Source organism: Microtus ochrogaster, linkage group LG4 (genome assembly GCF_000317375.1).
Source record: "Microtus ochrogaster isolate Prairie Vole_2 linkage group LG4, MicOch1.0, whole genome shotgun sequence".
In the NCBI taxonomy this organism is placed as follows: Eukaryota; Metazoa; Chordata; class Mammalia; order Rodentia; family Cricetidae; genus Microtus; species Microtus ochrogaster.
Window position 1 is genome coordinate 34,616,120 of NC_022030.1, and position 12,198 is coordinate 34,628,317.

At 51.0% G+C, this 12,198-nt stretch overlaps 1 protein-coding gene across 1 annotated transcript in view; it reads left to right on the plus strand.

The window, feature by feature from the left end:
* The first annotated feature begins 695 nt into the window (after window positions 1-695).
* The window catches only part of Pdcd1 (programmed cell death 1), a 13,399-nt gene continuing 1,896 nt past the window's right edge, over window positions 696-12,198 (plus strand). Inside the window, exons 1-3 of the mRNA XM_005361355.3 lie at window positions 696-771; window positions 11,518-11,877; window positions 12,041-12,196. Of these exons, the coding sequence (XP_005361412.1) occupies window positions 696-771; window positions 11,518-11,877; window positions 12,041-12,196 (592 nt within the window). The remainder of the gene's footprint in view (window positions 772-11,517; window positions 11,878-12,040; window positions 12,197-12,198) is intronic.

Consider the following 12,198-nt stretch of genomic DNA (forward strand, 5'->3'; position numbering starts at 1 on the left):
GGGGTTTTCTGGGTCTGAGGATGTGGCTGGGGAGAGAGGCATCTTCTCGGGGGTACTAAGAGAGGCTTTCAGGCCTCCTCTTCCCATTGGGCAGAGCAGGTGGCGGTGGCTTGGCTCTTGCTCCCCAAAAGTAAAGGACCAAGCCATAGCTCAGGGGACTCAAAGGTCACACTTGCCAGCCAAGATAGGTGAAGGTCCAGCTCACCCTCCCTGCAGCCCAGGAGTACACCCATCCTCCAAAGGGACAAGAGTAAAGCCCTCGTCTCAGGCTCCCTAAACCTCAGGAGCTAACGATCAGGATGCAGGGAATGGAAAGGACCAAAATTGCCCTCAATATGGGGCCTGAAGTGGAGAAGATCCATAGTGGGGCGGGAGGCAAAGGCGTCTGGTCTTCTCTTCCCTCGCTCTGTTCCCCAACTCCCTCACCTCTCGCTAGCCGCCCCCTACCTGCTCCTCCCAGGCATCTTTCCCTCCCCCTCCTCCCTCCCAGGCCCCTCCCCCACCCTTCTTTGCCTGTTCGTTCTCCCACTTCTGTGGAGGTGGAGGAAGAGGGGGCGGGAGCCAAGAACAGGTCTCCTCCCTCCAGCATAACCCAGGACCGTTTCCCTTCCGCTATAGACAACTCTGCCTCAGCAGCCGAGGAGGAGATAGCGGGGCCCCGGCGTTTGAAGGAGGCGCAGCCAGGGGCTCTGGGCATGTGGGTCCGGCAGGTGCCCTGGCCTCTCACTTGGGCTGTGCTGCAGTTGAGCTGGCAAACAGGGTGGCTTCTAGGTATGTGGCTCCGAGGGACGTGGGATCAGGGTTGGTGGCTGGGGCAGGGCTTGAAGAAACGGGCACCCAGAGTCCCTGTCACTGGAGGAGAGGAACACCTGTGTCTCTTGGTTACCTAGATTGGCTCCTTTTTTTTTCGCCCTCGGTGGATTTTACAGGTGGAGGGCCTCCCAGGGCTCAGCATCCGCCTCCTAATTTCTTCCAGGCAGACTGAACACTTGTCCAATCTCAGTTGATCCTTTATGTTCCTCGCTGTGGAGCAATGGTGGGTCTGGCCTTGGCCACCACGGCTCTGCTTCAGGACTCTGCCAGGCCCTGGTGTCCTTGGCCCTCCCCTGTGTTTTCTTATAGTTGGGGAGGGATGAGGCCCGCACTACACACTGGATAGATGACTGGCAGTTTCTCCCCAAGGGTCTATCAGCTGTATACTCCTCATGGGCACAGTTTCCTGTGTTGCCATCTCTGGAGGACTCTAGATCGCACATTCCTGGCCTCCTAGCATCCATGGTGGACTCAGGGGAGGGTGAGATCAAGGGGTACAGCGATCCTGGTCAAATTCCTCACAGAGAAAACTCGACCTCACTCCCCTATACTCTGTACCCTGTACCCTGTACCCTCTACTCTCTGGACTGAGCCCACCTTCACTGGGAACCCAGGGCTAAGGGAAAAGTCACCTAGCTCCTGGGCCAGGGCTACTCCTGCAAAGCGTAGGACAGTGACCCAAGCTTCTACCCTGTGCTGACTGCCCTAGCACATGTTTTACCTGTAATGATGTCCCCTTGCTCATATGAGGCTTCAGTCACCTCCACCCCGGCCTCTTCACCATCTTGAGAGCTGGGTGGGACTGGGAACTGAGTGTGCTCATCACCTTAGGCTGCAGGCCAAGGCCGGTTGGGAGGCTGGGAATACTTTGCCTCCATGCTGGCCTCTGGTAGGAGAGCCCTTGGGTTGCTATCAGGACTGATGAGCACACAGCTCTGAACATGGGAGATGGTCCGAGGCCCTAGGGATGAAAGATGATCCTTGGGGGAACCTTGTCAGGAAACCCAGGGAACAAAGGGAGAAGGATCATGGATCATCGGAGAGAAGGCTCAGAGACCTAAAGGAGGCTATGACTCACTCTGGTGACCTGGCACACTGGGCATGTCCCCAAATGCAACTTCATGACAGAGTACGGAAAGAGGGGTGTGTTCTGCACGCCTGCTCTAGATTGTCTGGCAAATGTCTTGGAGCCGGCTTTCCTCTCTTGCCATCTGAACAGCCTTGCGCCGAGCACACAGCCAGTGCCCTGCACTTGGTGGCAGTGGACCTTACGTCCAGGACATCTCTCCTTTCCGGATTGCCTCCCTCTCTTTATTTCAGTTGGTCCCGTAGACAGCCCCTCTCATGCTTACTAGTTTTACACGTCTCCCAACCTCAACCGTGACTGCCTAGTGACTAAGGTGAGGAAATTCAGGCTTGGAAATGGACCATCCTGTATCCAGACTAAAGACAAGCATAGCTGAGCATGCCCGTCAAACGTTCAAAGCCAGCCTGGGCTGCCTTGCTGGCAGACCCTTTCAGAAGAAGCCGTTAGTTAGGAATCCATAAAGCCAATGGTGAACATGGTGACCTTTGGTGAGCCTCTCAGTCTCTTTACCGTTTTCTCGCCTACATTTTCTTTCTTTTGTTCTTTCGTTTTTCCATTTTATTATTTTATCTTAGGTGTATGGGTGTTTTGCCCGTATGTCTGCATCGCATGTGCGCCTCGTGTCTGGGGAGGCACTGGAGTTACATGTGGTTGTGAGCTGCCATGTAGATGCTGGGAATTGAACCTGGGTCCTCTGGGAGAACAAACAGCCAGAGCTTTTAACCACTGGGGCATCTCTCCAGCCTCCCACCTACAATCTGGGGAAAACAGTTACTGCCTCGTGAGATTTGCTCAGACCACTTATGAAAACTGCCAAGCACATCCTAAGGACACATTTCTTAAAGTCAGACTTGCTTTCTATAATCCATAATTTTGAAAAATACGTACATACATATATGTATATACACATCTGCATAAATAACCTATTAAGCCCATTCAGGCTTGCTCCTATGTGTGCGACGCGTTCAGGGTTGACATCTTGGGATTGGACAACCTGCCTGGGAATTTGTCTTTGGAGCAATTGATTTCCCCTCTCTCGTTAGCCATTAGCCTCCGATAGCTTTTCATATGGGAATAGGAGCGTGCGGAATTTCCTCTGTTCACATCTTTGTGGCAAGTGGTGTTGTAATCATGCTAGTCTTGTCTTCAGTCTGCCATGGTTGAGAGCTCATGGGTGTACTGGCCCTGTAGTGTCCAGGGAACGCTCTACAACAGGTGGCTTGGGCCTCCAGATCCTACAAGTTTTCCACGCTGTCTTCTGTGATTTCCCCTGAGCCTTAGCGTCAGGGTTCGCGTTCCCAATCTATCAGTCAGAGCTGTGCGATCCAGTCACTTGTTCTCCTGTGACTGTGTTGGGCATCTCTGTAATTACCGCCTTATGTTGCAAAAAGAATCTTCTTTGGGGAAGGAGTGGGAAGTGGATTTGGCATGTAAAATGAGAACGGACAGTTTTTTTAAAAAAAATTAAATTAAAAAATTGAAAAAAATGATAAAAAGAAAATCTTCTTTGATGAGGGGTGAGGGCACATTTGTGTATATAAGGATAGATATTTAGAAAACAGCGATAGATAGATAGATAGATAGATAGATAGATAGATAGATAGATAGATGATAGAACTCTGTGTGTGTATGTGTTATATTAGTTTAGAATATTGACCTTTCTTGGGGCAATGTCTCATCAGATTGCCCAGGCCAGCATAAAACTCAAAATTGTCCAGCTCTAATCTCACCAGCACACACAATCTCACCTGGCTCATTGGTACTTCCTGTCTTTACTGGTTTGACTGGACCACTGTCACCAAGTACCACATCTTGTGGAGAAGAGGTTTAGGAAGCATTGTATCAGGCTTGGGGTCTTAAACTGGAACTCAAGATAGGGGGATCCTCAGTCCCTGTGAGCCGGTTAAGTTCCAGGTCCCCCTCCTGCCTCTGAATTCTCCAGAAACCTTTGGATTCCTTGGTACCTAGACACATCCCACTCCTCTGCCTTTATTCTTATGCATCAGTGTCCATAATCCCCTTTCTACATAGACATCTGTCCCCCTAGCTGAGACCTACCCTCTCCAAAGTGACCTTATCTAATTAATCCTATAGCTAGCCCCTACTGCTAGCGAATTTCTATCCCTAGGTGCTGGTGTAAAGGCTCCAGTTTGTGTTTAGGAACAGTTCAGCCCCACCTCCCATCTCCTCACATCACTGTGAGGCTCTGCATCGCTAAGCATCAACGGCAGATGTTAGGAAGCCTTTTACCTGCATCCCTGTCAGTCCCATGGAGACACATCCCCACCTCGATGCAGCTAGAGCTCTGACTAGCTCATCTTGCTTCTAACTGGCTCGCTTCTCCCTGGCTGGAACCCTTGTGCGTGACATGGTTTTGGCTGAGTGTCTGCAGGTTCTTTGCCTTTTGGCTTGGTTAGCCTGTGCTCTTGGCTGCTTAGGCAAGAAATGTGGAGTGTCATCTGGGACATCTCACATCTACTTGAAACTACAGCCCTGGTCGTCTTTGGAAGTGCCCTTCTGGGATCCTCACACTGGGGTCATTTCTTCAGGTGGACATGGGGGTACAATCCATCGGTAATGAATAAGGAGACCCCTGTCACCCCCCTGACCATGCTTTCGTCATCCCAGATGAATCTTGCCTAAATAAGGTACTTTATGCGTCTATGCGGTTATGATTTGGCCTCAGCGCACAGGAGCCTGTGGTCTGCAGTGAGCTTGTCGTGTGGCCCTCCAGGTTCAGGCTGACTGAAAGGACTCACCCTTTCAACCTCCCAGTGCTAACCAGGACATGGCACTCACCCATCAACTCAGCTCTGTCCATGAACCCAAGAAAAAGCTCGGGGAAACGGAGAAGACCCCTGCCATCTCCGAATCACACCTTCTATGCAGAACCGCACAGGTTAAGGAGGCCAGGAAGACTCCTGGGGGGGAGAAAGCCTAGCTTAGTCCCTGTTCTGCTGTTCTATTTATGAAGAACAAGGTTTAATCATCTCGGGGTTCTAGGAGCAGGGAGTCTGAGATCAAGAGGTGGTCTCCAGTGAGTCCTTCTTGCCAATGGGAGGAGTACAGGGTCCCAAAGTGGTCCAGGGGATCCTAAGAAGGACGGGGCAAGTGCTCAGTCTTTCAGCCCAGCCTTTTCCTCCACAGCATATGACCCGACAGCCTGTGAGTGGGCACCCAGCTCCCTCCCGAGCTCTCCCTTCCCAGTATCGCTCACATATGACTTAGGGGTTAGTGTTCTGGGGACAGGCACTCACTGACGGCATGATTGTGGGGTGAAAACTCCCAAGTAAGTTGGACAGGGGTGGGGTTGAAGAGCAGAAGGCTAAGTTGCCACCACTGGCACCCCCACACTTGGCCTCCAACGGCAGAAGTCCCAGGACAGGTTGGACAGGGGAAAGGGGCCCTTTACATTACATTCTGGGCTTCACACCCCACTAGGTTGGAAGACAACGGGGTGAGTTCAACTAGGCTGGCTCTGGGTGCATCCCCAAAAGGTATCCCAGTCAGTTCTAGGTTCCCAAATCCTGGTTAGAGACCCACAAGATGAGCGGCAAAGTGAGCTAAACGTGAAAAAGGGCCAAATCTCCTCACGGGCATGCACACTGCCAAGTGAAGGTCAGGCTCATCTGTTAATTTTTACAAATAAAAGAAGTGTGTGTGCGCGCGTGTGTGTGAACATCATTGTACATGCACATTTATGTGCATGCGTGTGAGCATATATGTGGAGACCAGAGGTCAATATTAGATATCTTCCTCTGTTTCTCTCCACCTTAATTTTTGAAACAGGAGCTCTCTCTTACTGACTCAGTCAAATTGGCTCTCCAACATGCCTCAGATGTCCTCCTGTCCCCGCCTTCTGAGTCCCAGGATTACAGGCAGGCACTGCCACACCGGAATTAGATAGATACTAGAAATCAATCTCCTCACATTTGGTTGGCAGACACGTTAGCAACTGAGCCAACACCACAGCCCTGTGACGCTTCTGGTGTGTGGATGTGGGTGTCCATGGGTGCACGCACCTTTGCGTGCGTATGTGCCGGCCAGAGGAAGGTACCCTGCCTTGTTGCTCATACCTCTGTGGAGATTACACCCGCTAGTGATTAACTCTGAGTCCACAGCAATGCATGGGTGTCACATTAAGGAAAGAAATTGAAGCACCTCCCCTTGGAGTCACTTAACCAAGAGCCAGTCTAAATTGGAACTCTCTACTTCATGTTCCACGTGTCTCTCTGTTTGAGTCTGAATCTGTGCCTGCGTAAAAGCTGGCTTGTGCATCTGCCCGTATGTCTGTTTCTTCTGTTCAGTGTGTATGTGTCATAGCTGTCCATTTCTGTGAGTGGTGTCTGTCTGTTGTATGAGCTGTGTGTATATGTCTGTCGGTCTGTCCATTGTGGACATCTGTATCTATGTGTACTGTCTGTCTGTTTATGAGGTGCTCATGGGTTTGTGTATATGTGTGTGGCTGTCATGGCTGTCCGTGTCTGTTGTATGAGTTCTGCATCTGTGTGTCTGTCTATCTGTCTATTGTAGATGTCTGTACCTGTCTATACTTTCTGTCTGTTGTATGAGTTGCTCGTGTGCTTATATACATGTGTGGCTGTCATGACTGTCCGTGTCTGTGAGTGGTGTCTGTCTGTCTAACATAGCTGTCTGTATCTGTGAGGCTGTCTGTCTGCTGTATGAGTTCTGCGTGTGTGTGCCTGTCTGTCTGTCCCTCAGAAAGGACTTTGCTCTGTCATTATTGAACAGCATAAAAAGCATCCTATGGGGAGAGAATGGGATACTTGACAGAAATCTTTAAGAGTGTTACCAGGGATTAAGTCGCTGGCTCCCACTGATCTCAGCTGACCCAGATGACAAGCACCATTGTCACCCAGTACCCGTACACGGATGCTTTCCACCTTTGTGACAGATTTTTAGAAGACTGCCTTCAGCCTCTGCATTTGCTGCTTGCAGCAAACAGTCCACATGCATTATCTGGGTCAGGGGCATGCAAGAGTGTGTAACTTAAGACTGCAGCTATGCATTGCTTGGGTTGTAAAAGCTGATTACATGGGAGATCCAAGGCATGTAAGGTTCATTGTTATATTGTTCTCTTAAAGGCAGGTTATAGTGGGGCTCGGTGACACAAAGCTTGGGAGGCAAACGGATCTCTTGAGCTCAAGGCCGGGCTGAGTACACAGTGATTTAGCAGTCATTTTTTTTATTGATTTTATTGAGCTCTACATTTTTCTCTGCTCCCCTCCCTGCCTCTCCCCTCCCCTTCAACCCTCTCCCAAGGTCCCCGTATTCCCAATTTACTCTGGAGACCTTGTCTTTTTCTACTTCCCATGTAGATTAGATCTATGTATGTTTTTTTGGGGGGTCTTTGTTGTTGTCTAGGTTCTCTGGGATTGTGATTTGTAAGCTGGTTTTCTTTTCTTTATGTCTAAAAATCACTTATGAGTGAGTATATGTGATAATTGTCTTTCTGGGTCTGGGTTACCTCACTCAAAATGATGTTTTCTAGCTCCATCCATTTGCCTGCAAAATTCAAGATGTGATTTTTTTTCCTGCTATGTAGTACTCTATTGTGTAAATGTACCACATTTTCCTTATCCATTCTTCGGTAGAGGGGCATTTAGGTTGTTTCCAGGTTCTGGCTATGACAAACAATGCTGCTATGAACATAGTTGAGCACAAGTCCTTGTGGTATGATTGAGCATCTTCTGGATATATACCCAAAAGTGGTACTCCTGGGTGTTGAGGAAGGTTGTTTCCTAATTTTCTGGGAACTCACCACACTGACATAGGATAGCAGTCTTAAGTGTTCAGTGAACACAAGCTGTTATTAACTTTGGCTGTGAGTCCCAACAAAAAATCCCAGTCTCTTAAAATGTAAGTGATACTTTCTAACTATTGCGTCACCACACACCATATTTCCTTGAGACCATATCTTCCACTAAACCTGGAGCTTGTGTTCTTCAGCCAAGCTAACTGGCTGTAAGTCTCCAAGGCTCCTCCTGTCTCTACCTCCTCCCATGATGCTGACATTGCAAGCACATACTGCCACAGCTGACTTTTCCTTTCCAAACTCCCTCTCCCAGCTCTCCTTTCTTCCCCGCTGTGAAATTTCTAACTGTGCACACGGCATCAGAACAGTTTCCTGGAACTTACCGTGTGCGAGGGGCACAGGGAAATCCTCCCTCGCTGTACCCAGAAGTTGGTCTTCTCACATCTCCTCGCCGCCACTCACATTGGATTAACCGGAAGTGCCTGTCTTTCTCACAGCAGGACAGCTCCTGCCTGTGATCTCGGCACCTAGGGGGCAGAAGGTGAATTGTGAGTTCAAGGCCAGCCTCGGCTCTTGAACCAGTTCCTGTCTTTAAAAGAGAAGCCACCGTTATGCGTTCTAACCACAGCGACACTTCACTTTCATCTACCTGTGCGCTCCCACAGGCCAGCCACAGCATGAAAGGGAGACTCAGAAGTGCTGCCTAGGGCCTCAGATGCTGCAGCATCTGTCTCGCTTTCTCAGGACTGCAGGGGATGCTTCGTGCTGAACACACCTAGCCGCCATCGCACGCAACGAGGTGCTCCCAGATCAGCTCCTGATAGCTCTCTCAAGGGCCTAATTTCTGAGTGACACTGTACTTCTATGGATGATCTGAGTCCCTGGGGGTATCCCCCTCCATATAGTATTACCACCTTGTGGCCTTCAGAGGCAGACGCTCTCTTGCCAAAGCCCAGTCTCTCCTAACATACCCCATTATGAGGAAGTCCCCACCCTTGTCATCTCTAGGCCCACCACAGGCACATGGAGGGAAGACACATGCCAGTTCAAGAAAAGAATTCCCACACGAGATGACTAAGGGAAGATAAGAGGCTGTGGGGTACAAAGGGAGCAGAGACTGCTCTGAGGAGGGAGGAAGGGACATGGGGGGAGGCACCCAGACATGGACAGAGCAAGATAGAGCCCTGGGATGGACACAAGCAGAGACCCACAAGAGGACAGAGACCTGGGAAGTCAACGACCCTGCCACCAGAGGAATAAATTGCAAAGAGTCAGTGAGAAGACAAGTGACCCAAAATGTCATACATGTAGACACAGGAGCAGGAGAGACGAGGCAAGGCTCTGAGACCCGTGATCAAATGTCTACCCAAGAACTCATCTCGGGCAACCTAGGGGCCAGTGTTGAGAGGGTGGGTGGCAGGTGGCTCCCTGAGGACACACCACGATCCCAAAGCCTAGGGGATGGATCCCATCTGAAGACAGGAGGTGACATCTGGGCAGAGGGGCCTGGTGCATTCACAGGTCACAGCTACTCTTGGAGAGGTGTGACAGTCCTGCCCAGAACAAAGAAGAGAGTCCTATGCCTTTTGGCTCTCTGGGGGCTTTTCTGGTCCTCATGGCCCTGGTAACTCTTGAGAATCTGTTTGGAGATCGGTGCTTAAGTGCAGCTGTGGTGGTGGCTTTGCGGTGTCAGGGTAGGGCTGGACAGATTACCTGGAGTGCTAAAAGGAGCTCAAGTTTCTAGTTCCAAGGATGGAGACCGTAGACCAGACCACACTGATAGATTCTAGAAGGGTGAAGGTGGGAATGATATGTTTGCTTCACCAAATCCGAGTCTAACCTTACTATAGTTGCTAGAGGCTTTCTTGAAAAAAGGCTCATACATTTCTTGAGCGAATGTTCAAAGAAGAGATTTATTGACACTACTGTGCTGTGACATGCTAGCTTCATGTGGTTTAGACAGGCCAAAGGAAGAGTATACTGTAGTCCCATGATGTTTGTGTTGCCTCTGAGGAGGGACAGAACTTGGCTAGGATGGGAAGATCTCACCCTGGCCACCCCCAGCCTGGGCGTGACTCCTCTGAGGACCCTTGACACCGTTGGTCCTCCTGGCCCACACAGACCTACATGGACCACTACCCAGAACCACATGACTCAGGCTTCACCAACTGCATGGGATCTAGGGACCCTGGCCCTTGCAGCACTCCAGGCCTGGCTCATAGACTACGCCCACCCGCAATCCAAGCGGCACTAGACCATCAGCAGGGCCTGGCATCGCGCATCCATCACCCATGTATAGCTGAGAACATCAGAGAGGGGAAATGTCAGTTCTGCTTCTTCTTGGCTGGTGATGGAGACCATTTCTGAGCAAGGCCACAGGATGGGAATGTCTTAGGGCCTTCCTCTGCTAACATCTCCTCGCTTACTGCAGATAACTCCGCCCAGTATCTCCGGCTCCCTTTCAGACCTGGAGGAGGCTGATTTCAGATACCTTGTCTGCCAGGTGTTTGGACCCTCAGTTCCGCTCCCGTCCGTCCTCCGCCTATCCAGCCCCTCTTCTTTGCCTCTGACTCCTGCTCTCTCTGTATCTTCCGAGGCTGGAACCTTAGCTGCAGCAACACAGCCTCGCTCTTTGTCACCCTGGGAGGAAACCATGCCCAGTAAATGTAGTAAAATGCCCCACACTGGAGGTGGAGGCAATGTTTACAGTACAGTGCCCTGGGCCATGTAATTGGGGAGAATTCCCTCGCTATATGTCTAGGTAGAGCCGGGGACACAGCTCTGTTTTGCACCAGCCCTTTCTCTCCAAGTTCCAGGTGCCCAGTGACTACATAGGCCGAGAGCAAAGAGAGCTGGCAGCACAGCCAGAGTCGAGGCCAGAGCATCTTCAAGGATGTCTCTGTGGCTGTTTCCTGTATACATAGCAGTCTTCCCAGCAAGTGTGTGTTTGGCAGGACTGTCTTCCTTGTCCCTGGAGCTTCTGACTGTACCCACATCTCTAACTGTGGGTTCAACGGTTGGCATCACATGGGTCCCAGTAGGGAGTGTTTTAGAGTACCAGCAGGAGGTTATATGTAAATGTGCACATATATGTGACAAGAAGCCTGTCAGTGAGATAGGCACCTGCTGAGAAGAGCCACGAGGACCTGCAGGATGTGTGAGGTACCCCTGACCAAGCCCTGGCAGCCGTACCATCCCATTCATCTTTGTTTTGGGGAGTCTTGCACCATGGGACCTCTCCTTCTGTCCACTTCAGGGACAATGGTCTTTGGAGGCCCCTGGCTGTGACCTCTAATATGGCTGGAAGACACGACTGCCCCATAGCTTCTGCTACCAGGGCAGCTCTGTCATGCTGGATGGCGTCTCTGGTCCAGGACACAGCCTGGACCCCAAGTTTACTAAAGAATACACTACCTCCAATGTCTGGGTTTTTCGTGGAAGTCCCACTTCCCAATGTAGCATCCCACTGACCCCTCTAACAGAACTAGAAGGCTAGGGCTAGAACATGCAGGTCTGGCCCGGGACTCCTTGCACTGGAGTGGGAAGGTAAAGATATCGGGGGGGGGGGGGGTGAGGAGATCCCAAATTCTCAAAGGACAGAAATAAGCATGTCAGATAGATGCTTCCAGTCTCTAAGTTCAGTTACACTAAAGGAAGACACCTGCTTGTTGGGGATAGGGACTCACATAGCCACAAGAAGCTACAGGCTCCTGAGCAGGGGTACTGCTTAGGAGATTGACCTGGGGTCGGTCTGAGAGAACCATTCCTCTCCCGAGATATCAGAAAATGGTCAAAAAGGGTACGCCCCTTCCTCACAGAGCTTTTTTCTCCTCCATCTCAGAGGTCTCCAGCGGTTCCTGGAGGCCCCTCACCTTCTCCCCAGCCTGGCTCACAGTGTCCGAGGGAGCAAATGCCACCTTCACCTGCAGTTTCTCCAACTGGACCGAGGACCTTAAGCTGAACTGGTACCGCCTGAGCCCCAGCAACCAGACTGAAAAACAGGCCGCCTTCTGCAACGGTTTCAGCCAGCCTGTCCGGGACAAGCGCTTCCAGATCACACAGCTGCCCAACGGGCATGACTTCCACATGAACATCCTCGCCACACGACGCAATGACAGTGGCATCTACCTCTGTGGGGCCATCTCCCTGCCCCCCAAGCCACAAATCAAGGAGAGCCCTGGAGCAGAGCTTGTGGTAACAGGTGCGGCTAGAAACATCGGAGACCCCTTATGGTGGAGCCCGTGGAAGTAGGGTGGGTGGCCAGTCAGTGCCCATCCAAAGTGGGCTTGAAGCAGGCAGGATGGTTGCCCCTAAAGCGAATACATGATTGGTGTCCTAGAACTCTATCCTTTGTGGTCCTGTAGAGAGAATCCTGGAGACCTCAACAAGATACCCCAGCTCCTCATCACCCAGGCCAGCAGGCCAGTTCCAAGGCTTGGTCATTGGTATTATGAGCGTTCTAGTGGGTGTCCCTGTGCTGCTGCTGCTGACCTGGGTCCTAGCTGCTTTCTGCTCGACAGGT